The sequence below is a fragment of the Heterocephalus glaber genome, unplaced genomic scaffold, assembly GCF_053883595.1.
Source record: "Heterocephalus glaber isolate CG9 unplaced genomic scaffold, H.glaber_assembly_v1.0 deba00001004, whole genome shotgun sequence".
Taxonomy (NCBI): domain Eukaryota; kingdom Metazoa; phylum Chordata; class Mammalia; order Rodentia; family Bathyergidae; genus Heterocephalus; species Heterocephalus glaber.
Window position 1 is genome coordinate 1,539,626 of NW_028258179.1, and position 27,010 is coordinate 1,566,635.

The following is a 27,010-nucleotide window of genomic DNA, read 5'->3' on the forward strand; positions in this document are numbered from 1 at the left end:
ATGGTCTGGGAAGCCCTGTAGCTGAACCCCCAGGCCGATTGCTTCATAGGTGGGCTCCAGCCTCATTCCTCTCTGGAGTTAGATCCCAGAGAAAAGCAAGCTTACTAGGGGCTCCAGATAATTTATGTGTACTAAACGTTTTGGGTTGCTATCCTGCACTTCTGTAAGAAAATTAGAAATCTAAAGAAAGAATTTACTAAATCACAACATGATGTGAACTGATGCTATCAAAGAAGTGCGTTACTTATAACACATGCAACAAAAAAATCTCAAACATGTGCATCATGCATTTAAAAAACAAATTCAGAACATCAGGTTCTCTTCTTATCCTTTATAGAGAAGTATAGCCATAATTTACTGCCTTATGTCCAGCCCCATTCCAACTGTTAAATAGCATCTCATGTCTGCCACTATTATGGAGAAGATATTTTGCATAGTAGCGAACAACTTCGGCCAGAAATCGAATCTGAGCCCAGTTCAACCGCAGAGTATTCTTCTTCCTTATGGTCAGTACCCTGACATGAAGCCCACGGGGTTACTGGCTCTGACTCTCCAAGCTGGCTGGACATCTCGGAGGAAAAGTTAAGTGTATATGGCTCTGTGCTCCCCAAAATGCAGTCCACTTGTGCCCAAGGGAAAATGAAAAGTTCCAGGCTCCAGATAAAATCTGGCAGTCCTGGAATGAGTATGGGATAGACAAGTGTTAAGGCCTCTTATGGTCTTAAGATCCTATGATTTATAATCATGATTTCCTGCCAGCAACACATGCAAGTTCAGGTGACCTGTTTGGATTACCTGTGTCTGCAAAGAATGGTCAGCTTTAAGGTTTCTTCATCAAATGTCTCAATCATTCTTCTTTAAAAATTTCCTGTTTACTCTTATTATATTTTTTTTCCTACAGGGAAGTCAAAACTAAGTTAGTACTTTTCCAAATGGAAGAAAAATATCACTTAAGATGAATTTAGAATATTTACTGGTTTCTGGTTTGAGAAAACAGTCAATAAATCATAGGACTTTAAATGCAAAGTTATAGAAAAATTTCCACTTTTGAGGTGAACTTTTTATTGTTCATGGTAAACTCTCTGTAAAAATTTTGATTTTTAGAAAAAAGATTCTAGCTGGACTTCTTAATTGTTTTTTAGCAAAGTAATACATTCACATAATTAAAACTAATAATAAAATGCTGATGATGTTAAAGGCTCAGGATAAAAACAGAATCCTTCTCCTGGGTGCATCTTTCTAAGTTCATGTCCGCCAACTAACTTCAGCTCTTTTTCTTTTTCTTTTTTTTGGTACTGGGGATCGAATTCAGGACCTTGCACTTGTGAGGGAGGCAGGCAGCGGCACTACTGAACTAAATCCCCAGTCCGCTAACTTCAACTCTTGCAGCTATTTTTCTTCCATGTATTTACCTTCATATTTCTGAATTACGTATTTTTAAATGTCCTTATATTTCCTCAAACTTAACGTACCATTTGGCTGATGGTAAAATCTGCATTGAAAATCAATATCCTGTACAATCCTGAAGCCATTGTTCTTTACTTTTCTTGTGGAAATGCTCTTGACACATCCAATATCATTTTGATTCCAAGCCCTTTGTGTGTGTTGTCCTTGCTGTCATGTATTTTAGAATCTTCTCTTTGTCTCCAGTGCTCCATGATGCTAGGATAAGGTGTCTTGGTTATGGGTGCCTGTGAAAGGTCATTTAATGTACCCTATCAATCTGAAAAATTCATTTTTATCACTTCAGAAAATTGTCTGTTGTATTATTTCTTTAACAATTTCCTTCTCAATGTCTTCCATGTTTTGTTTTTCTGAAATTCCTGTCGGTCAGACACTGATCATCCTAGATTAATCTCCAAATCTTCTTGGTTTTTTTTTTCTTCTTATTGTTCACTTATTTTCCATTTTGTTGTGTTTTCTGAGAAAATTTTATGAGTTTATCTTCCACTGTTTCAATGCAATTTTAGTTGTGGCTCTATTACTTATTGGCCATGTAACAAATTACCCCCAAAATGTGCATTTAAAAAAATTGACATTAATTATCTGACATGACTTTTGAAGGTCAGTGTCTTAGTTACTTTTCTTTCATTGCTGAGACAAAATACCTGACACCCAAAGGTAAAGGTAGGAAAGGTTTATTTACCTCACAGTTGTAGAGGTTTCAGTTCATAATCAACTGGCTCCAAGGCAGGTGTCAGAGTGGCAACAGTTCATAGGGGACACATGGCAGCAAAACAATAAAGGAACCTTAACAGCGTCAGTTTGTTCCTTTTATCCAGACCACCAGGATTAGGATGGTACCAAAACAATCAGTGCACTGGTTTACTAGTCACACACCCTTAATCCCAGCGTTACACACTCTAGATTCAGCCACCTCTGAAAAAGCCACCTATGACCCACCAAGTGAGGCTTTGGTGGGATATCTAGACCCAAGCCATAACATTCTGCCCCGACCCCCTAAGACTCATGCACATACCTTTACACAAAAGGCATTTAGTCCGTCTCTAAGGGTTGCCAAAGTCCTAACAGTTTCAGCATCGCTGGAAAGTCCAAGTCCAGAGTCTCCTCTGAGATTTAAGCCAAATCCTTAGTTTCAAGCCCCTGTACAAATGTAAAGAAAGTTAAACATTTTCAATTCCCAAGACAATAAGATAAACATTTCCATTCCAAAGGTTACAAACAGTGGGATAGCAAGGTATGGGAACAAAGCAAGACCAAAATCCAGTAGGGCAAACATTAAATCCCACAGTTCCATTTCCAGCATCCCTGGCAATCTGTGGGAAGTTGTGAACTCCAAAGTTCTTGGGTGGCTCTGCCCCTACAGTACTTCTGGTGGGTGTAGCTCCTATGGCTTCACTCTTGGGCCGGCTCTGCTCCCTCCTTGCAGTTTTCCTCAGATAATCCGAGTTCTTGGCTTCTCCAAACTTCTGGGGTCTCCACTGCACCTTTGGCTTCACACTCACAGCTTCACACACTGTCCTCTCAGGGGCACACTGCCTGGCCTCCCAGTCCTTCCTCTGAAATCTGAGTGGAAGCCTCCCTGATCCCACAGCTCCTGCATTCTGCATGTGCCTAAAACCAACGCCATGTAGATGATGCCAAAGTCTGAGGCCACCTGGACCAGTACTCAAGCTTCCTTCTCTCTTTGTTGTATGGGTACAGTGCCCATGAACCAAATCCCAAGGAACAACTTTCCTAGGCCATGGCCATTCTGAACATGGTGCTCTGGGACTCTTCTCAAAGCAAAGTCTTTCACTTTTGAAATTTTGAAGCTGCAAAAAGTGGACTCCTGCTACTTCTTGTGATGCCCTTGGGCCATGTTTTCTATTCTCCTGTTCCTTCTCAGCAGTCAAGATCTCCTCTATTCTACCTTTGCAAGCTACAACTTTACTGGAGCTTCCTTTTTGGTCAAAGACAAAACATTTTAAATCATTCTGCTGGGCTCTTTTCTCTTGATTCTCAACATAAATCTGGGTGAGAGACCCCAACAATAGCCATGCCACCACCTCAATGTTAGACTGTCTTACAATTTCTTCTGTAAAATAAATTAATCTGCTGCCCTTAGTGTCAGTCTCCAGCAAAGTCTCTGGACATGAGAAAAATGCAGACAAACTTTCTAGCAAGGCATAACACACATCATCCAGAGTCCAACAGCCAGTGTAATCCTGCTTCCCAGCAGAAACCTCCTGAGTCTGAGCCTGGTCTTTACTAGCTGACTGGTCTTCTGAGCTCTGACAAGAATCTCTTATACAGTTCAGCCTAAGGTATTCCAGCTCTACTTTTTCAGCTGGCATCTCTGAATCTTTCTTAATTCTTCCCTTTCCCACAAGCCAGTTCCAAAGGCTCTTGACCAACATGGTCAGGTAATGTCACAGCAATGACCCCACTTCTGGTCCTAATTCTGTTTTAGTTACTTTTCTCTCATTGCTGAGACAAAATACTTGACACCCAAAGCTAAAGAAAGGAAAGGTTAATTTAGCTCACAGTTTGTAGAGGTTTCAGTCCATAATCAACTGGCTCTAAGGCAGGGTGACAGAAGGGTAACAGTTCATGGTGGACAGATGGTAACAAAGCAACAAGGGAAGCTTAACAGCATCTTTCTGCTCCTTTCATCTTATCCAGACTATTGGGATTAGGGTGGTACCAAAACAATCAATGTACTGGTTTAGTAATCACACACCTTTAATCTCAGCATCACACACTCTAGACTCAGCTACATCTGAAAAAGCCACCTATGACCACATGAGGCTTTGGGGGGACAACAACATCCAAACCATAACAGTCAGCCTGGATGGGTGGTGTGGGATCCAGATCTCATGTGGCTGCATGGAGCTGTTTGTAAGGCTGCAGTCATCAAAGCCAGGATGGTGTTGGAGAACTGGTAAGTAGGAGCATGCATGCACAGGACTGTTGCCAGAGACCTCAGTTTTTAATACCTGTCACTCTCCTGAAGGCTGCTGGCATGACATCTGGCTTTCCTCAGAGCAAGGAATACAAGGGAGACAGCAGAAGCTACAAGATCTTTTTATGATCTAGTCTCAGATGTGGCGTATTTTCACATTTGTGCTATTATATGGGTTACATTGGCCAATCCTGACACAGTGTGGAAAAGGACTACATAAGGTCCTGAATACCAGGGCAAGAGATCATTGGATGCCATCTTGGAACCTGCCTACTACTACCCTGTATTCCAAATTCATTGTGTATTTATATCCCCTTTCTCTTCTATGAGTGCCTACTTTTCTGGAGTCCCCTCTTTTGGGAATCCTCCAGCACTACAATTCAAACAGGTTAAAGCTGGGCTTCTCAGCTCAGACCCCAGATTATTATCCACAGAAGCCAAACTCCTGGACATTACCATCAGCTTCTAGATTCAGCCCAGCAACCTCTGGGATCTGCCTCTTCCACTACTCTGTGTTTCCCACTACTTTTACTTCCCAGGAATATTTATCTTGTTTTTGAGTTTGAATTTTTATTTTCTGTCTATATATTTTATCTTTTATCAGAGCAAAAGAAATATATTGAAGTGTTCTCAAACTTGCTGATCCACCTGACTCAAAGCCTACTCTCACCATCCATTTTCCAAACATTAATTGACAGTTTTCTTCTACTTCTTTCTTTCTCACCCCTTATTTTGTTCAGCTTTCCCTTTGTTGGGACAAAATGAGAACATAGACAATTTTAAGGTGGAAATGGTTTATCTAACTCATGGTTTCAGAGGGTTCAGGCCATGGCTGCCTCCAAGGCAGGAAAGCCATGGCTGAAGAGCATGGTGGAGCAAAGCTGCTCAGTTCATGGTGGCTGGATGCAGGACACAGGGGAAGGACACCAGCAAGAGATATACCCCCTGAAGGCCTGGCCCCAATGACCCATTTCCTTCAACTTTGCTCCACTCTATAACTGTATATTCAGCTAACACAAATGGATTAATCTATCAGTGAGTTTAACACCTAATGATCCAATCACCTCTCTAGAAGTTTCTTAATCTGGTCAAGGTGACAATTAAGATTAACTGACATACCTATTTTCATTGCCATGTGGGTTGATTTTTAAAAATTCTTTATCCACCCTGTTATTCTATACTTCAAAAAACAGAGCACAAATATGAAATTACTTAATTAACTATCTTTTGGAATTAACTCTCACCCACACAAGTGAGCCCATTTTTCCTGCTTATTATTTGGAATGACACTGGTACTTGACCCATGTCCATATTTTCAGATGATGCAGCATGGGTTGTCCCTAGAATCTAAAGGAGACACCTGTTTGGAAAAGTGGACTTGTTTTATGCCTGACCCTCAGCATCTGGACATTGCCTTCTTCATGCTTATAGGTTCATAGATACAAATAGATATTTTCTGAAATGTTTTACATATCTGTGATTAAAAACAAGGTTTTTAGAATTCCTAGAATTTTTTCCAAACTAAACAACATAGAACTGTAGAAGACTTTAACATTTGTTCTTAACCATTGGTATATATTTAGCCAAGGAACAGCTTGTAAAAGCAGTATAAGGCATCTGTTCATCCTCCACATGGACAAGATCTAAGGATGGCCTCACTGGGGAGGTTTGCACCCAACAAAGGAATAAGCATACTAGAGGGAAGTCTAGAGAACTCTCAAGTAACTGGTTCAATTGTTGGTTAACAAGCAAAGGCTCATCAACTGCTCCTCTGCTGATTGTCTTTTAAAGGGGAACAGATTGGTTTCTATATAAATCACACTATTTTAAAAAATATTTTCTGAAAGAACTGTTCCTACAAATAGGCAAACCTAAGGAGTCCCCAAATATCTCAACATGTTTCTTTACTTGCCAGCCTGGAGTTTAGATTTTCTGCTATTTGGGGCTTTTGTAGAAGTTTTTGTGTTGAGTTATTGGTTCCAGGACACTGTGTCAGTTCATATTAGTCAGCTTTTCCATTGTTGGTCAAAATATGGGACACTCACAACTTATGCAGAGGTTTACTTTGGCTCACAGTTTTAGAGGATTCAGTCCCTGGTCAGCTGGCTGTCAGACAGGAACATCATGGCGGAAGGAACCAAGTGGCTCAGTTCACAGCAGCCAGGAAGCAGAGCAAGGGAACAGTGCCAAAGAGGAAGGAGCTAGGAACCATATACAGTGGTGGTACCCAAATATGTTAGTCAGATTTTCTGTCTCTTAGACACAATACCTGATATCTACAACTTACTGGAGGAAAGGTTTACTTGAGCTCACAGTTCAGGAGATTCAGTACATGGTCAGCAGGCTCTGGGGGCAGAAGTATCATGGCAGAAAGGCATTGCAGAGAAAAGTTGCACAGTTCATGGTGACCTGGAAGCAGAGCAGGGGAGGAGTTCCTGAGAGGAACAGGCTAGGGATCATGTATAGAACCCAAGGTCACACCTCCATGACACACTCAAGAGTGTGCTTTAATAATGTCGTAGTTATTTCTTAATCCAATGAAATTAGCAAATCACACTAAGGACACGCCTTCATGACCCACTCAGACACACCCAGAAGTGTGCTTAACCAATCCCTCCTGTGGCTCCCAAGCCAATTAAGTTGACAATGAAGTTTAACCAAAAATTAGCCCATTAGCACAGAAAACGCTATATGAGCTTAGCTCTCAGTGAGAAAATTCAGTGGCAATAGGTGAAAAAGAAAATGGCACCCAGCAAGAGGGGCTGGAGGAGGCAAGAGGAGGTGGCTGTGGCTGGGTTTACTGCTTCCCAAGTCTTAACCTGTGCCGGCCAGCGTGGACTTCTCCCAGACCAAAGGGATGAGAAAAATAGGAATGGTAGAAATTTTAGAAAAATGTTTATGAAGTAAAAATTAATTGTCTCTGTTTTAAAGGAACAGATGATATTCCTGTGAGAATTTACTTGCTTTCTTTATGCTATTGTCATTTTCTTTTGTTATAGAACATAATTGTAGTGGATAACAGGTTCAATGTTGATTGGCACATGGCGGTGTGGGTCGGTTGCTTTGTGTCTGGAAGTGGTCATTTCCCTTACCTAGAAAAACATAAACAAAACAATCCTAGGTTGATCTCTACTATTTTTTTTTAAAATTTCGCTTCTCTGTGAAGTTTAAAACATTAGAACTATTGAACTACATGATGTATAGGTTCCTCCGAACTCCAAATTGCATTACTTATTCACCCTCCTCCCAACTTTAGACCAAAGTATGAGAGAGGAGGTAAATAGAAGAAGCATGGCAAGAACAAAGTGAGTCCTATCTGCTACTCCAGGTGGAAGAACCATCTCTCACTGGAGCTCAAAGCCAATTCTTCTTTATGTTTCTATCTTAATAGTTTAAACACGACTTTTATGCCACAAATCAGCAAGCTTTTTTCTGTAATAGTAAATATTGTAGGTTTCATAAGCTAGGAGACAAGATTAAGGCCATTACATAGATACCTATGTTCTAAGACAGAAAAAATATCCACAAAATTTTTATTGGTGAAATACAAACTTTACTATGGACATTGAAATTTGAAGTTGATATAATATTCACATGCCTCAGGATTTTTTAGTCTGTGGGCTAGTTTGTCAGCGTCTGGTTTATACAGCATATTTCATGAACTACCATGTTATGTTTACCCTGGGGACTTTACAGTACATCATCAGAGGTACAATGATACAGTTTGGCCCAGGACAAAGTACATTTTCTCCCCCTTGAAGTGTCTTGGAGGCACATAGAACCTATTCAGAAGAAATGTACCCCAATGGTTAACAGCTTGGCTTTGTGTCAAATCAACGAGGCTCAGGGCCAAGCTCATTCTTACCATGGTGCGCTAGCTTCTTGATGTCACAGTTTTCTCATCTATCAGCTGGAATGAGGTATGAATAAAATAGAACACAAGGAACAGACTTCTGAGCTCAGCAGTATACATGGTGCTCAAAAACACTGGTATTCTTACATACTGATCAACCATCATTTCCTCTTCCGGTGCTCTCATCGAGGGAACCTGCAGAGTCTTCACCACACACAAGTGTTGGGGGCTTCTCGGTTCTCCTGGATTTAAAACCTTTTTGGGAGAAGAAGAGGAAGAATCTGGAATTAATGATTATAGCTACCTACCACTCCTTGCAGTGGGACAGGCAAAACATTCTTGTATTGTTTACACCCAAATGAACCCTGATTGCCGGCTTCTTTGTCAGGGCCAGTAATCTGCATGCCCACTGTCATCCAGAAAATCAAAAACGGGTGGCTGGTTTAGATTGTCTAGACTAGCAACGGCTGCCTGGACAGAGGCTGAAAGATGGGAAATGGCAGCTGCAGTGAGATGTGTGTGATTCCCAAGTGTGAGGGTGGCACTTCTGGGTGGGTAGGAGGGGCCCTGCAGAGATGTGCTCACCTCACGGGTGTCCCCCTCCTTCCCTGCAGGGCAAGCTGCCAAGGCTCGAGGTCAGTGTGCAAGGCAGACACGGGTGGAGGCAGCCCCAAAAAGGTCTGTCTGGCACAGTTTGGCCCAGACTTGGTCAGCTCTTCCTTTCATACAAAACCTTTCATACAACCTCGGGCAATTGGCCGAGCAGAATGGCTGGCAGGGTCATAATGCAAAATCAACAGACCTGTTCAGTGAGCTGTTAACCAGCTGTGAATGGTGCCAACTTCTCCTCCCACTGAACCAGACTGGCCTGGGTGTGGGGGAGGACAGAGGAGAGGCTACCTCTGCTTCACAAGCAAGCACAGAAATGGGACATATTCTGTTCTGGGTGTAGAAAGAGGAAATAACCAAGATTATTTCAGAAATTATTGTCTGGCCTATTACTGAACAACAAAAATGTGTGTACTTTACTGTACATGGTGGTCCATAGCTGTCATCCTAGCTACTAGGGAGGATGAGGCAGGAGGATCACATGTTTGAGGCCAGGATGGACAGCTTAGGGAAACCCTGTCTCAGAATAAAATACAAAAGGCCAAGGATATGGCTCAGTGGTAGAGCTCTTGCCTAACATATGCAGAGACCTGGGCTCAATCACCTGAAAAAATGCCATGAGTTTAATTAGACCCTTTATTTATTTTAAGACTAAAAAGACAATTTTGTACGGCCTGCCTGCTGGAGAGATGTATGACACTATTCTCCTTGTAGATCAGTCTAGTGATAAACTCTTCTTAACATTTAATGAGCAATGGTAAGTTAATGAATCATTAATAGCTCACAGTGATAGACCTTAGTTGGGCTCCTAGATACAGTACTATTCTTCTAAGGGCTCTACCTGTGATAACCAATTGGACTTCATTTCACAGATGTGGAAACTGAGGGAGTAGCAATGGCCGAAAGTCATGTCAGTGATTTGGCAGGGCTGGAACTTAGACTTAGGGAATCTGCTTCTGGAGCCAGTGTCCCCCACACTCGAAGCACATTGCCGACCACAGAAGGTGATGTCAGGTGACACACAGGGGATGCGTGGGCAGCACACGGGTGACGTATGGGTCATGCTTGGTGCATGGGCGAGATGGAAGTTGAGGTGAAGAGCAACCCTGAAAGTTCTGGCTTCCTTCGTGTCATATATTCGATAAGGCACCTGTCATTGATAAGCATTGAGTACCATTGGGGTCTCCAACCAGGACTTTATTAAACAACACACAATGTACTATCTGTGCGCATAAGAGTTAAAGTACTATTGACAAATACAAGTTAGTTCACTTATACTGTGACAAAAATAACTTCCAGGCCTTTCCCTTACTCTTAGAATAGAAGCTGGTTCTTTGACAGGAGAAAATACATGGGAAGAATGTGGCTAGTTCAGGCTGACCACAGAAGGAACAAGGCTAGAGCATGGCTAGTTCAGGCCGACTACACATGTATGTCTTGTAGAGTGGGACTCTGTAGAGAGACAGGAGGCCCCCAGTGTCTGAGTCCATTAAAAGCATAGCAATCAGTAGGTGGCCTTTGACAGTATCTCAACTCCTCCTCACAAAAACACCATAAGGCAGATCCTAGTATATTCCTTTACAAGTGGGGCAACTTGGAAAGATGAACTAATCTGCTCAAAGCTCCAGTTAGTAGCCACCAAAGCTAGGAGTAGATCTTACATGGATGGATCCACATACTATAGACACATGACCTACGATTTCTGGACTTGTAAACCCTCTTAGATTCTTCACAATGAAAGTTTGTTTTTCATTCTAAGTGAAGTTATACAAAATGAATGCAACCATTAAGAGAATGATTCTCATAAGGTCAACTATTTAATATTCAAAAGTGCTAAAATATCATATAATCTTGGGCCATTTCTAAATTTCAAGGTGGACAGGAGCCACAATATCATTAAGAGTTTCCTGCTCATGAAAAATGATTTCTTATTCCATTAAGGCGCAATATAAGGAAACTAAGAAGTACTTTATTATTGGAAAAGGAGAAGTCGTAAAAATGTTCCTTAAGAAATATTCATCAGTTATGTTTCCTTAATGGTAGCCTTTGGCCACACTGGTTTTTAAGTGATTTGGCATTTAATAGTAGTTAATGAATTACATCCATGAAAGTATTCATAGTGTTTCAAAAATGGGTCCATGAAAGTGGATGAAAAGCAGTGTAAATGAAAATATGGCCCTTGTATCTTTTAGTCAAATAATTTATTTGAACATTGACTATTGAAACATATTCTTCAAATTAAAAATTTTTATTTGAAGAAAACAGCATAATAAAGAGAATTTATGGTCTTAAATTTTGAGCTATTGTCATCACCATGCAAAATCACTGAAGTGCCTTATTTCAGGAGCCCTGGTGCCTGGGCCACTATAACATCATCCAAAAGGGGCTCATTTCTACACCAGCAGCTGAACAACAGGCAGGGAGCTGCCCTGATCATAATTTTGAGTACATTCAATCAGGAGAAGCATCAACATGTCAGCAAAATTGTCACATACTCCGGAGTCCTAGTCAGCCCAATTACACACATGCACAGCCAGCCCAGGCCTTGCCTATTTAACTGAGAATTAAAGCTGGAACAATCTGGGAGCGATTGTGCTAACCCTGGCATAGAAAGGCAGCTGTGGACCTGGCTGTGGAGTTCTCATCCACAGGGTGGCCCCACACACTTGGTCGACAAGATGGACAGGAACGGGAAGAGAGTATGGTAGACCATCTCATGCTGATTCTCCCCTTAACCAACCGCTGGATGCACTAGAGCTCTCCACACTTTCAGTGCAAGAGGCCAGCCAAGATCCAAGTCTTCTCCCTAGCACACTAGCACGAGTCTGTCTCACTAACAGATTTTATGGTCGCCAAGGCACAGTTGTTTCTAGTTGCACTTATACTGGAACACAATCATTTAATTAAACATTAATAACAACTTGATTAAATATGAATGCCTAAAACCTTTCTGTGAAAACAGCTTTGGAAGATTTAATGAAACAAAATTGAAATAAAATCGCTATGCCAGTAGATGTGACTAAGATAGCATTTGAAACACTACAAAAAAACATGATTTAATGTCAAGAAAGATTCTATAGTCAGGTGGTTTCATGAGTGTCTTTAAGCAATTGGCCTATTTCAAGGACACTCAAACTGGAAGTTGTTCAGGGTGGTGCATTGTGGGTACAACTTAACAAGCATGGCGCAGTAGAACTCTACAGAGTGGACCCATTCCCACACAAAAGCCCTAGACCCTGTCTCACAGGGTTAGTGTCCATTTATGTATTTTAAATTAAAATGAAATGTCTAGTGTTCATGTACCTCTGTTTGTAGGTGGTTTTGGTTTGAGGGTGTTTTTGCTTTGGTTTGATTTGGCTTTGATTTTTTTTAACAGGGTTTCATTGTGTAGTTTATACTGACCTTGGACTCAAGATCCTCCTGCCTTGGTCTCCTCAGTGCTGGGATTACAAGCATGCACCACCACACTGGTCTTGCTTGTTTTATTTCTTCATTTTAACCAACTTTTTCAACTAATTAACCAGCCGGTACTGAATACTCAAACAGGGCTTCTATTTTAATGTGAAAATTAAATGCAAGCAAAAGCTCAATTATGTTACCCTTAAAAGTCCAAGATCCAAACTGAGGGACAATCATGAAAAAAGCCTAAGATTTATTGTACATATGTAACAAAAAAGGAGCATCAAGTCACTGTGGTGCCTGATGGAAAGCCACACCCCAGGCAAGGGGGGACTCACGGGGACAATGCACACACACCTGACTTCTGATGCTGACTGTGTGGGTTCTCAATGTTCTTGGGACCATAAGAACCTCTGGTTGAGACCTTGTGTATTAATTACAGGTTGCAAGCATTAATTCAGATGAAATCTTGCGTACAAAATCAAACATTTGCTGCCCATTAAATAGCTTTTCATTTTCTGTGGTCATTAAAGACTCTGTGTAAAGCTGATGAACTTATTTAAAAGTAGTAATCTGAAATTGCATCAAAGTTGATTTGTTAATTTTGAGCATAATGCTGTAACTGGATAAGAATGTATTCTTGTTTGGGGGAGATGCATACAGAAGTATTAGAAGTAAAACGTCAGGCTGTCTGCAGTTTACTTTTGAATGATTTGGCAAAAAATGTGTGTGGGTCTGTGCATGTGTGTGTGTGTACAGAGAAAGTGAGGGAGAAAGAAAAATAAAGTGAGTGGGAAAACATGTCAACAGTTTGTGAACCTAAATGCAAGAGTATTTATTGTACTGTTTTCAATTCTTCTAAATTACTATGTATTCTTTTAAGGGTTTAAAAATATTCCCAGAAAATGGTATTAATCAAAGAAACTAATAAATAATTTGTCTTATGTTGATTTTAATATGTGTTAAACTAGCCAAAGCATCTAGTTTCATCCTTTGGCATTCTTACCGTAATCGTTGATAATTCATCCATAGAACGCATCTTCACCATGGCAACCCAACATCAGCCACAGAAGTCATATGCCTTAAAATTCTACGTCCAAACTGGATGCAAATGGCCAACTGTCAAGCACAAATATCTGTTCCGTACATAGCACATGGCAGGGAGACCGCTGAGAACAAGACTACATACAATCCCTTCTCTCCCGGGACCGACAGTCACTGGAGAAAACAGCCTGAAATGCACAACTGCAAATATTCCCTGAGAAGGGATCCGAAAGGGGCACAGTTTAGTCTGGAGCAAATCAGCCAACAATTTGTTCGAATTAAGGGGGAAGAATTTCCAATGACGAATGACAAATATGACTCTGGTTCCAAGAGATGAAGCTAAGCGTGGCCCCTTGTCACCTGGTCCCTTCTCGGGCGTGAAGAGACTGTGAATCTGCTTCTCCTTTCTCCGGCCTCAGGGTGCTCAGAGTCCAACTGCTGCATGGCATCTGGGTAACTGAAGAATCAGAGATGCGTTGTCCGTTTGAAAGCGGAGGCTCCAGGCGCACTGCAGCGCCAAGCCCTGGCCAGTGGAGCTTTCTGCCCCAACATGGTGGCCTCAGTGTGGGACTCAGGCTCTGCTTATGCTCAGCCTTGAAGGGTACTCACACTTCCAGAAACAAAAGCCTGGAGAGTCTTGTCTTCAGGCAGTCTTTGTTTGAGTCCAGGGACAAAACCACAGCCCCCCTCCCCGCCCCGGTAAAGGAGCACACAAGTCTCAGTGTTTTTGTGGAACGACAGAGGAAAAGAGATTCCCAAAACACGCATACACCAATTAAAGTCACAGGTGATGTCATGTTCCAAAAACTTCAGAGAACTGGCTGCACCTTTCAGAGACTGCTGTGGTCCCCACCCTTGAGCATCAGCACCCCAGGGGCCTGGGTGCCCCAGATTTCTGAGAACCACCCCAGAGTTTCTGATTCGAGGAGTGGGGAACAGGGCTGAGACTGCACCCTGACAATTGTCCATCCCAAGCTGAAGCTGCCAGCCTAGGGAATCCAGGCTTATGGAATGGCGGCCTTAGTAGCATGAACTTAGATGTGTGACTGACATGAACACAGAAGTTTAGGAATCCAGAAAGGCCACATGAACATAATTCAGTCATAGTATATGACTTAATGACCCCACACAACTGGCAGGAAAATTAGAAGCATCGTTCCTCTACAGATATCAAATAACCAGCACTGTGAGAAACTATAGTTTCCTTCTTAATCAATTACTTTCCACTCATATAAATTAAAATATGCACAAATGTGGTGAGGATCAATGGTGAGTGTCTGAAAATTGCTATGAATTCCCCTTCTATGAGTGGCAGAAAAACCACTGTCCTAGTCTAAAGAAATATAGTCAATTAATATTTGGGCTCATTTTTTTGCACGAATAGAATTTCCTATTTTAGAAATACCTTGGGCATTTTTTAAAATTTCCTGATCAACTAACCAGCCTATCTCCTATCTCCTAGACTTGTTCTGCCTCTACCATTGATTAATAGTAACCCCCCCCCCCCGCCCCAGGAAAGCAAGCTAAAATTCTGTTAACTTTAACCTGAAGAAATAAAATCAGGAAAAGGATTAATATACAACCATAGAATGCATCATGTATGTCAGAACACATTAGATTCACGATTTATAGCTATTTTACTCTTTGTTCCTCTACTGGCAGATACAAACTAGATGATGACCTTCACTAGCGTTGGTGTGTTTAAGTAATAACTGTGAGGTTGTAAATGTGTCATGTGACTGGTTAGACAGAACAAGGGTCCTCTAGCTCACTGCCAAATCAAGAATTTAAGAATTTCTCAATATCAGACCACTTTGCTTTTACAACAGTGGCAGCATCATATGGTCCAACCAATTATTTTTCTGCAGAAAAAAAGCTAACTTTGTCTTTTCCATAAATTACTTACTATTTTTATGTATAACAAAATGATGTGCCTTCACCTGACATTTGTCCTACAAAATTTTGCCTGTTTCTACTGATGTATCACCCCTACATTACCATAGTGCCTGGTTCTCAGAGAACGGAGAAATATGTTTGCTGTTGCCCTATCAGCTGCGATCTATGAAGCTGTTTTAACGAACCCTTCCTGTTTCCTTCTTTTCAGGGATGTGCCTGTACAGACAAAGGCCAGTGTTTCTGCAGTGGGGCCAAAGGCGAGAAGGTAAAAGCAAAATTTAACTCCGATTTTCTCTCTATAAATGTCAAGAAATTCACACTTGAAAGATCATCAGTATGTTGTTCCATTCCTCAAATACAATTTTAAAGTAATTGTATATAAATTAAAACAAACAAGACAAATAAACAAATCAAACCAAAACAAAGCACCAGAAAAAAAACAACCCACTAAGAAAACCTCAGGTATCTTGTGTAAATACTGGTAGTTAGATTGTTAACTCTCTTGATTTTTAGAGAATCAGTAACAAGTTAGCAGAAAAACAATGTGTAAGAACCCTTCATATATATGCATTATTCACAATGTTGCTAAACATGAGAAGAAAAGAAAAAAACATGATTTGCTTATTTTTAGATAAACATTGAAACCCACGGATGTTGTCCCATGGTATTGATACAAGATCCCCCCCTGGTGGATGCGTACTGCAGCTGCCTGCTAGTTGAGACAAATTCAGCAGAGGGAAATAGAAACACTGTAACTCCATTGCAGAATTCCGGAAAAAAACAGGAATGCTGTGAAATCTCATGAATAATCGCTCCATTAACCTGCAATCTGTGATAATAAAGACAGGGGCAGAACTAAAGTTTGTCTTTGTTTACAAAACTTTCCCCTGAGATACTAATTGTTTAACAATACTGAAGGCTATGTAAAAATATTTTTAAGAAAATATATTTTAAACTCTTTAGATGAAAAGATTTACATGTAAGTTATATACTAACTATAACTATTATTGTTATATCTATCTTAAATTATTTTATATTTCATATGTAGTTTGATTTAGTTGTTTTTCCTGAAACTATGAATGTATATTCAGATTCATGTTGGAAAAACCCTCTCTATGATTCAGCTTGCATTTAAGCATTTATTGACTCTCAGCTGTTTGCAAGATAGGACGTTTGCATTTCTAGAATATGAAAAAATACCTAAGTAGTGATGAGCTGTAGCAAATTATTTTACTCTCTTCTTACAAGGTGTGTGCGTTCATATGCACAAATATAAAATAGCTGGCTTAAATTTTTTTTCCAGTTGTATAATGAAATTACACAAATCAACCAGTAGTCTTTACTGTTAAGGAATAATCCAAGGATCCATATCTATGGGAAGATTATTCGTTGGTGGAAAGTTGGCAATCACTGGGCCTAATGAACTTCAGCTCACTATTCCAGGGACTTTTTCATATTATCATCTGACTCCCTCTAAAAATTTATTAGCTCACACTTTTGGCTATGCTACCTTTGAAATATCTCCTGCCTCTCAGGCACAGATAGCAAATTGAATTACTAATTCTTGTATAATCAAGAAAGGTCTAAAACTCATAACTTGCAGGGTAGTTTTCTTTTACACTTTTTTTTTTCCCATACCGGGGATGGAACTCAGGACCTTGACCTTGCAAGGCAGGCGTGGTGCCACTGAGCTAAATCCCGGCCCCATGTAGTGTTCTTTTAAGCGACACCCCCAAAACACATTCTAGTGACTTGCCCTCAGTTAGCATATCCCACTAGTATGATTTTTCTGACTGGTCTTTCCCCTCAATTCCTCATTCCCTTTCCCTTAACCTCTCCCCTGCATAGCTCTACTACTTGGGGAAGTCAGGTTTCTACAACCCTAAAGAAAGTGTGCAAGCCTACAGACGTATCAAACCCACACACTGACTACAGAGTGCTGATTAATATTTTCTTAATCCAAGAAAAAAATATGCAAAATATCACCATGAAGTCAATAAAGATGAGAACACCATGGTCATGAGTGTGTTTGTTGTTGGGTAGTTGCTGTTCTGTGTGTTTCTCATCTTGTTTTGGTTTTAACAGGGGGAGAAAGGCTTCCCTGGACCCCCTGGTTCTCCAGGCCAGAAAGGATTCCCAGGTCCAGAAGGCCTTCCTGGACCGCAGGGACCCAAGGTAAGCTTGAAAACATCTCCCAACTCACCCAACTCTTCTTCATGCCTGCCCTATAGACTGCTGAGACCCTAGAGAGAATTCCACGTCATAGCTCATTGGTGGGTACATGGAAAATTCTTGGTCTTCAGTCTTAGCTGAGCCCTCACCATCCTATTCCAAGATGATTACAAGTTATCACCATTATCTTCAAGTCCCTGACTCAACCAACTTCCTTTGCATGCCCCTCCTATACAGTTCTACACCTGCATCTGCCCTGTCTTTCATTCTCCTGCAGGAGAAGATGAGGTCTTTTCATCTTCCATTCAAGACCTATCCATCCACCGGCACCTGATCACTGGTGGGGATTCCTACCAGGACCTTATTTCAGGACGTGTGTCCTCTTTCATTGTACATTCCAACTTAACTTTTGATATTAGCTTTTTTCTTCCAGGCTTAAACAGGAAAATATTTTACTAGTATCAGACTCTCTCTAGAATTTTTTAGGTCCTGTAGTCAAATATTGCCCTATTCTCCCTGTCTTTTCTTTGCATCAAGCTTCTTGAAGGAATCGAGATGCTGCCTATAATTTCTCTCCTTTGCCAGCGGTAATTTGCCTTCTGTCACTGCCCCCTGAAAACATCCTCACAAAAGTCACGAGTGGCCACTGTTAGCATGTACTTCAGTGTCTTTATCTGACTGGAGCCCCTCTGCTTTGTTTCGGATTATGTAGATCACTCTCTTCTTGACATGCTTGTCTGTCTTTTGGAACATCCTTTTCCTGGATTCTTCTTTCTCCCTGTATGTTCCTTCCTTCATGGGTTCCTCTGTGCCTGGTCCCTTAAGCGCTGGGCTCCTGGGGTTCTTAGCAGAGCCTGCTACCCATCACACGAATCACACAAATTATCCCAAAGTCTGTGTTACACAAGGGCTTTGTTTTGATAAATACCCTAGAGGATTTACTAAATAACTCCACGGCCACTGGATTTGCTGATTATTCTTTCTACTGGGAACGTTAGCTGGGCTTCAGTCTGGGCGCTCTCACATACACACTCACTCCCCCGAATACTGGTGTCCAGGAGGCTATGAATCAACTAATAAGCTATGAAAGATAATTATAATTCATCTATGCAGTCTTTTAGAAATTCTATATGTGTTAGAATATGTATTAGCATAATGTGTAGAATAGTTAAATGATAATCAAAGCCAACACATTGTATCTACTTTGTGGCAGGGACTGAGCCATTTATTCTTCACTTTGCTCCTCATACTGACCCCACAAGCCGTGAGTCTGGTGACTCATAGACTGGTTCCCATTGTAACTCCACTTCATGGCTGAAGAAACTGTCGGGGCACTTAAGTAATTTGTCCAGGGGTCACACAGCTAATAGGTAGCAAAATCCGAATTCAAAACATCTTTTATATCATGTGGGGTTTTTTTTCTCACACTAAATGATTATCTAGCCGGACACCAACTGGGTATCCTACTACTGGTTATAACACTAGGTGCAGGGAGTTAGAGCAGATCCTGAAGGTTAAGGGTTCAGTCCCACAAGGCTACACCCCACCCCACGTCGGATGTCAGTCACTAGCAGTGGGACTCCGGGTTACACACTCTTCTTTCCAATTTAACTACAAACTAGAGTGTCCCTGACCTCAGGCTTACTAGTTATCTAGCACAGCTCCTAGGACTCAAGGAGACACTTGCTTCTGGTTACCAGTTTATGAGAAGAATACGTATGAATAGCCAGCTGAAGAGGTATCATCTGGGCTGAGAGCAGAACGAGCCCCGAGTTCGGAAATTTCTGCCCCCGTGGAGTTGGTATGTGCCACCCTCCTGGCACTTGGGTGTTCACCAACCCAGAAACTCTGAAGCCTACGCGATTTTGGGATTCTTCAGGAGGCTTCCTCACAAAGACACGATCGATTACCAACTCACCCTCCAGCTCTTCCTCCTCACAGAAGGTGGGGACTGGAGCAGAGCGTCCCCAGCTTCTAATCCCAGGTGGTGCTTTCCGGGAGCAGCCTCCATCCAGGCCCCACCAAGATTGCCTTGTCTGAATAAAAGCTGCTCCTACCCCCAGAAAAACCCCAAGCAATTTAGGAGCTCTGTGTCAGTAACTGGAATCAAAGACCATACATTAGAACCAGAGCTGTTCTTTGCACCCTTATCCTTCAAGAAATAAGAATTTTAGGAGCCCTGTACTGGGAACTGAGGGCAAAGATCAAATGTAAATATTTCTTATACCACATTTCCGATGCAAGAATGAAACTCTTGAAATCAGAAAATTAAATCCATACCTACAATGTGCAGTAAAAATGCAGAAGGTATCTGTTTGGGGGGAATTCTCCTGTTTCCATGTCTGTCACATTCGTGTGCATATTCTCTTTCTCTGCTGCTTCTGATTCTGATTTTGAAAAGTCATTCAGATTCTGCCCAGAGTCTGAAAATTCCACTGATTCTTCTAGGGCTTGGACTGGCATTTCCTTCCACTTCACTGGTACAATGAGCTCACCACTTCAAACCTAGAGGCCTATCAGCCTTCCCTTTTTTCTCCTTCTCTATATATTTCTCTGCTTGTTCCTTGTCTTTAGAGTTGTCAGCAATCAGCTAAAATAATAGTTGTCAACACTTGGTGCATGGGTGGATTACTGATGCACAACTATTCCATAAAATTAACCCAGAAAAACTGTGTCATGCTGCCATAGAGTTCATATTTTAAGGCATAGCGTATAGATATGTACAGCCTCGAATGAAAATTCAACCTAAAGCAAACAATTAGAGAATATTGAAACCTGATCAAAAAGATTTTTCAGATATGGCTTCCTTTTCCTTTCTTTTGTTGTTGTTTGTTTTGTTTTGTTTTGTTTGGTACCGGGGATCAAACTCAGGACCTTGCACTTGCAAGATCAGGAACTGTGCCACTGAGCTACATTCCTGGCCCTATAAGCCTCCTTTCTTAATTTTAAATATTTTCTGCATGAGAAAATTTACAATGGGGAAGTAAAACCTGCAAGTTGCTCTTCTGCCTTCTGCATAACTCAACCAGCCTCCTGCCAAGAAAAACTTCAGCCTTGAACATGGCCATGGGGCCAGGAATTCCACTGCACACCAGAAAGGCTGGCTTTGGCCTTGACAGTCCAATCTCAGAAGACTCTGTAACACCCTTTTCTCCAATTATAAAAAATACCGAAACGTACTGAAACTCTCTGGAGTGTGTCGATGGATTTTTAGACAGTGGAAATTTCACAGCAAGTGACTGAGTTAAAATATTCTCCATTTAAGGTTATTCTCCAAGAAAGAGGGCCTCAAACCTGTATCATGTGCCCAGAGCAGGTTTATCTCTGGTTCAGGCAGTCCTTACTTCATTTTTTATTTACTTGTGCACGTCAGGCATACAGTATTTTTGATAATAAAGTCTTTCTCCTGCATGGAAATGTTGACGGTTATTCTCGTCTGCCATTGTAAGTGTGGCCTTCATCTTTATCAGACCCCAACACCTAGCTGGCTGATGCAGGGCTTTGTAGAATGTAATGTGCAAGAAAATCACCAAAGAATAGCGTTCCAAATGCAGATGCTAAATCAATAGGTCTGGTGGGTAAGCGAGAGTAAGGGAAGAAAAGGGGAGTGTGTGAGATTCTGCATCTCTAGCAAGCTCCACATTATGCTAATGTTACGGGATCCAAACCCTACTTTGGGTAGCAAGCATTTGATTTGTGTGTGTGTGTGTGTGTGTGTGTGTGTGTATGTGTAGACGTGCACACGCGCATGTGCCTGTGTGTGGTAGATCACACCCAAAGATTTCCACAGCTAAGCAAGTCTTCCACCAAGCTGCATTCCCAGCCCTGGAATAAATTTTTGCAAGATGAAACAAGCAAGCAATTGAACCTTATTAATAATAAAATAACCACCAGAGGGAAACAGCATGGTCTATGACTAAGACTGGAACTATGAATGTATAGGTTTCTTAGTCCCAAATAAGTTTCCACGGTGCTCACCTCTTCTTTTTTCCCTTGGATCTAGGGCTCTCCAGGACTCCCAGGATTCACTGGTCCCAAAGGTGTAAGGGTTAGTAGTTCAACCGTCCATTCTGATTGTTTGATGAACATTCTTCTTTGAAAAAGATCAACTCTGCAGCATAAAGGTTATACAAATGTCAGAAAGAAGTGAGTATATGGGTGTGGTTCCTTAGATGAAGTTCAAGAACAGGTAAAACGAACCCATAGTGGGCAAAGTAAAAATAGGCGCACCTCAGTAGGGGTGGGTGCTGACTGACTGGCAGGGCATGAGGGAGGCTTCCTGAGCAATGGGGTTGCTATGTCATTGTGCATTGGTGGTAATTACTGTGCACAAGCAAATATTTATTAATCTGTTCACAGAAGATGCAAGCGCTTTATTATATGCAAAACACACCTTAAAAATGTATCCGCCAAAGCCAAAATCAACCTTAACAACATCTTTGAAAAGTTCTATAAATGTCAAATTTACAAAATATTTTCAAATATTTTCTGTTTTTCTACTCATTTTTAGGCATTCCCAATCATAGCTGCAGGAAGAGATTATTGCAGTAGAAATAACTATGGATGTAGAATGAACATTTTTGGAGCTGTTTTTCTAACCAACCCCTCCTCTTTTCTATGTCTTTAGGGAATAACTGGATTACCAGGATTTTCAGGTCCTCCTGGACTTCCAGTAAGTAATGGAAAAAAACTGTGGCTGAAAAGATTAAAAGTAATGAAGACATCCAAGCAGTAGCACAAAGAAATACGTTCTGGTATATTTGCTCCAGGAAGAAAAATGCAACTTAGACCTGAATAATAGGTAGAATGTAGATTTGTATGATGTGCGAGTTAGATCATATCTCCTGAAATACAAGTAGAATTGAGTAGAATAGATAGAATAGAAGAAGATGATTCTGTTTAATAGCATAGGATAATGAAATAGTTACCCTCTGTGCATCCTTCCCTCTTCTTTCTTCCTTGCTTTCTCCCCAGCTTATAGCAGCATGTCAAGGGACTTCAGTTTCTGTAGAAAGGCCTTTGCTTCACTGAAAATATCCACATCTCACTTGATAATTTTCACTTTACTTAGTCTGTTTAGTTTGCTGTGCCATTTAAGTTATTAAATTAGAGCGAAAGCCCAAACTTAGATTTGCTGTTCAACCACCCTTTTATGTTTCAGTAGCTATTCAGTTAAGTTCATATATTCCCTTGGTTTTCTAACTGGTTTTTCTGATCCCCAGCCTTGTGTCTTTTTGCCTGGTCTTTGAGTCTTGCTCTCTTTTTAGGGCCTCCCGGGCCATACTGGGCCATATGGACCCCCAGGATTACCAGGATGCAATGGTTCTAAGGTAGGCACTGTTCACACACATGGTTGATACATGCTTTCTCAAATCAATAAATCAAGGGAAATTAGCAACGAGACGGAAATATGCTTTCTTGAAACATTGATTTAGCTGAATCGGCAATAAGATTTTGAAGAGGAATCTTCCTATTTCTTTCTCCTTTATTCTTTGCTTCCTAATTCTATTTTAAGGAAGTTCTCCTATGCTTTTCCACAGAAAGATAATGGGGGGGCTGGGTTCAACTTGTTATTTTCAACAGAGTTTGTGCATATAAATCAGGAACTAAAAGCCTTGAGTGCAAAATCAGTCTTTGGAAAGGAGAGACTGGGCTTTTCAAGGTTGGCTTACCTCCTTTTGTGTTCTAACTGAACTCTTCTCTTTCTCGTTCATGGTGGCCATGAATGAACTAATTACTAAAGTTTCAAGGAAGCAGCAATTAAAAAGTTCTTGGCACAATTAGACTGCCTTTCATGCACAAATTGAGAAACAATAGATTCTAATCCTGTTTTCAATGAAGATAATGATTTTCTGGCCTTCAGCCTCAGGACCCAGTAGCCATAAGGAATCTGAGTTGTTTTGCCTAGAATTGGCACTGCATGGTTGGAAGAGAGAAATGGGGATATTTACCTACATAGGCTGTTCTAGAACAGCTGAGATTAATGACAAATTTTTTATGTCTTCCAGGGTGAACAAGGATTTCCAGGACTTCCAGGGACCCCAGGATACCCAGGGATCACAGTGGGTTTGCAGTTCTTCCTCCTTGTTGTAAACATAAAGTATAAATAAACTAGTCTATTCCATGTGGCCATGTACACAAATCTGTCATGTCCTTGGAAAGGCTGGGGCAGCCATAATAGTTGTCTGATTGATAGGGAGTGAATGAATGAATGCAGAATTCAGGTTTCAAACTCTAAGATTTTGTTAGATATCTAAGATTTTGTTAGATATTTTTTGAGATATTCAGGTAGAGACACCTAATTGGCTGGTTTGCTCAGAGGGGAGGCTCATACCCAGAGCACCTGGAAAGTAAGCGTGAGGACCTTAGAACCAAGACTTAGCTCCAGCAAATGGAATGAGCTGGGGAAAATAGCACTGCAGTAGAGGGATTGGCCCGCAACTGCCTAATGCTGCTGGGACGTCCACTAAGATGGGAACTGACATTTTGGCACCAGTTTTTGCAACATCAAAGTCATGGCTGAACTTAGCAAGGGATAATTTCATAGCAGGATGAACAGGGAGGCAGAGTTGGAAATGAGGAATGAGGGAGAGATGAACAGAATGGGAAATTTTCAGGTGAGTTGAGAGACGGGGCAGGCAGAAGACAAGGGGAGATTTTGCTGATTTGTTTAAAGAGGCTGGAGTATGTTGAAAAGCCAGTTAGACAGTGGGAGAAAGGGCAGAATAACGGAGAAGGACGCAATAAGAGTGTAGGTATTTGAACTACCTCCAGGTATTAATATGCAGCCTTTTTCCCAGGGTGCTACTGGTTTGAAAGGACAAAAGGTAAGTCACTTTTGACCTATTTATTATTGAAAAATTTTAAGCATGTGTATGAAAAGGGCCTATTAGCTAATGATATGTAAGCCATTGCAAATCAGATTTCATAATCGAGGCTTTATTAATTCCAAAATCACAATAAGTAGAACATGGTATTTACTCCTATTGAACAGTTCCTCCTGGCTCTTGTCATAAATGGGTCTCGAGGATATAGATTTGTGTTATCTTTCAAGGACACTAAGACCAGGGGAAGAAAACTGATCTCATGCTCAGAGACCCACATTCAAGGTCAGAAATTGCCACTAATTTTGAAATCTTGGGAAATGATTTATTCACCCTATATCTTTCATCCTAAAATTGTCAGCTCAGAAAAATGCAGATATGATTTGAATTCTTCAGATTGCACTAAGTACAAAATCCTAAATTATTTCTTTAAGTTTGTATCCTGGGAATCAGTCTATCCCTGAGGTAGTATGACTGTCAATGAGTGTTCAAGGGAGTTTTGAAAACGTAAAGTTGATAAATGTCCCCATTTTCAAGGGTACTCCTACTGAAGGAGAAGATTTAGAACTCAATGGAAAAGGTGACCCGGGATTGCCGGGAATCCCAGGATTCCAGGTACAGCAATGGGGCAGAGCCCTTTTCCCTGTCTCCCTCCCCCTCCCCTCCCTCCCTCCTTTCTCTCTCTCTCTCTCTCTCTCTCTCTCTCTCTCTCTCTCTCTCTCTCTCTCCTTTTTCTCCCCCATCTCTATCTCTTTCCCTCATTTTATTGTTATTTACATGTCTGCCTCATTTCATTCTAAAGCATTTACCTTATTATAAGAAACTATATGATGCTGATATGCAAAGATGATTTTGTATATATGTCTTTCAATCTCTTCTTAAAAGTTGTTCTCCCAAGCTCTCCTGAATGTAAGGAGACTTCAGTTATATTCCACATAACCTGTGTTTGTTGAAATCAAGGACAAGTTTATTATCAGGCATTGAATACCATTTATAACTGTCCCATTAATAATGGTATTATTTCGAAATTTGCATGATAATAAATAAAAGGACTTTATTTAAGCACAGCTTTCTTACCTTAGTCTGCTTGCCTGGTCTGTATGTAGCCTAGGGTTATCCAGAATGGATATAAAGAGATATAATAAATATTTATTAGGTGTCAATTACGTGGCAAGGACTTTTTCTAGGCTTTAAGGATATTACAGGCTATAAATCAGCCCCCCCCCCAAAAAAAAAGCTTCAAAAAATTCTCACCTTCATAGAGATAACATTCTACTGGGAAAACAGAAAAAAACTAAATTTGGGCCGGGGATTTAGCTTAGTGGTTTTGCTGCCTGCTGCGCAAGCGCAAGGACCCAAGTTCGATCCCCGGTACCAAAAGAAACCACAAAAAACCCCCCCTGTAAATTAATAATTCTGTAAGTGTGTTAGGCAGTCATGAATGCAAAGGAAAAAATTAATGTAGGGAAGAAGAGATAGAGTCTGGACCGGAAGGTGAGTTCCGACTTTGATAGTCAGAGAGGCCTCATAGGAAGGAGGTCAACTACATAAAGATAAGGGAAGGGAGAGGAAGTGAGTTGCACAGATATCTGGGGCACTAAGAGAAGAGCATGCTTGGCCATAAACAGGGAGGAAGAGAAAGTGGGGAAAACATTCTAAACGAAAGCAACTGCCTGATCGTTTTCCTGAAAACAGCAGTATCAGGATGCTCCTGGCAACTAATTACTCTTGGCAACACCCTTTATGGCATATTTTTAAAATTAAATGCAGCCACTCAGAAGGGAGGCATTATGCTCTTCAGATTTTATTAAGATATTTTTGATGCACTTAACTAATGGACATTGTCGTTAGGTGAGAAGCACGTTTAAACATATTCTTATTTTTCTTGTAATTCCAAGGGTTTGCCGGGCCCGCCAGGTTTTCCAGGGCCTGCTGGCCCACCTGGACCTCCGGGACTCTTCGTGAGTATAAAGTTATCATTGCTGTAGACTCTAAGGAAATTAATTATAGCAAAACATTTTTGAAGAGTTTTCTGACTGGGTATGTTTCCTTCTGTAATTTTAATTTGTGGGATTTTCTAGGGTTTTCCAGGAGCTAGGGGACTTGCGGGACCTAAGGTAAGTCCCAGTTCACATATTCTATCAGTCTGAATGCCCTAACCAACCCCAAAGCCAACCTGCTTCTCTACCTGAATCACTGTTCCCACCTCTCTGGAGCTCACAAGGACTCTCTGTAGAGAAAGGAGTTAGCAACTGATCCCTGATACAGAGAATTGATTCAAGTAGAAGGGAAACTCAGTGTTGGGAAAGGCAAAGATTCCTAACCCATAGATATTCCATTTGAGATAATCCTACTGCTCACCTAGCACTTTATACTATCAATTTTTGTAGCGAGCTGCTGCGTAAAACCCACCTGATCTTATGCTAATAAATAAAAGATGGCTGTCGTGCTCATTAAGCTGGGCACTTCACGTGTCTCTATTTAAAAGCCGAATTGTTAGTTTAAGGAAAAAAACGTCTAGTGAGGCTGGGCCCTCAAGGAGATTATTACTAAGCACAGTATTTCTTACTATTAGGGAACTAAGGCAGAGGGTACTTCCCAAAGTGCTTTCACGCACACAAACCCTATGACAGTGATGGCAAACCTATGGCACGTGTGCCACAGTGGGCACACAGAGCCTCTCTGTGGGCACAGCAGCCAAGTCTCCCCAGCATGGCACCAGCAGCTGAGCATGGAATAACAACACACACAGGCGCAGTGTTGGCACTTTGCCATAAATAAGTGAGTTTTGGGTTGCAGTGTGGGCAC

At 41.1% G+C, this 27,010-nt stretch overlaps 1 protein-coding gene across 1 annotated transcript in view; it reads left to right on the forward strand.

Moving 5' to 3' along the window:
* Positions 1 to 27,010, forward strand: part of Col4a3 (collagen type IV alpha 3 chain) — a 136,431-nt gene that overhangs the window by 49,948 nt on the left and 59,473 nt on the right. The window contains 10 exon segments of the mRNA XM_087209266.1: positions 15,415 to 15,471; positions 17,292 to 17,381; positions 21,382 to 21,426; positions 22,006 to 22,050; positions 22,646 to 22,708; positions 23,387 to 23,440; positions 24,179 to 24,205; positions 24,740 to 24,817; positions 26,101 to 26,163; positions 26,284 to 26,319. Coding sequence (XP_087065392.1) covers positions 15,415 to 15,471; positions 17,292 to 17,381; positions 21,382 to 21,426; positions 22,006 to 22,050; positions 22,646 to 22,708; positions 23,387 to 23,440; positions 24,179 to 24,205; positions 24,740 to 24,817; positions 26,101 to 26,163; positions 26,284 to 26,319 — 558 coding nt within the window.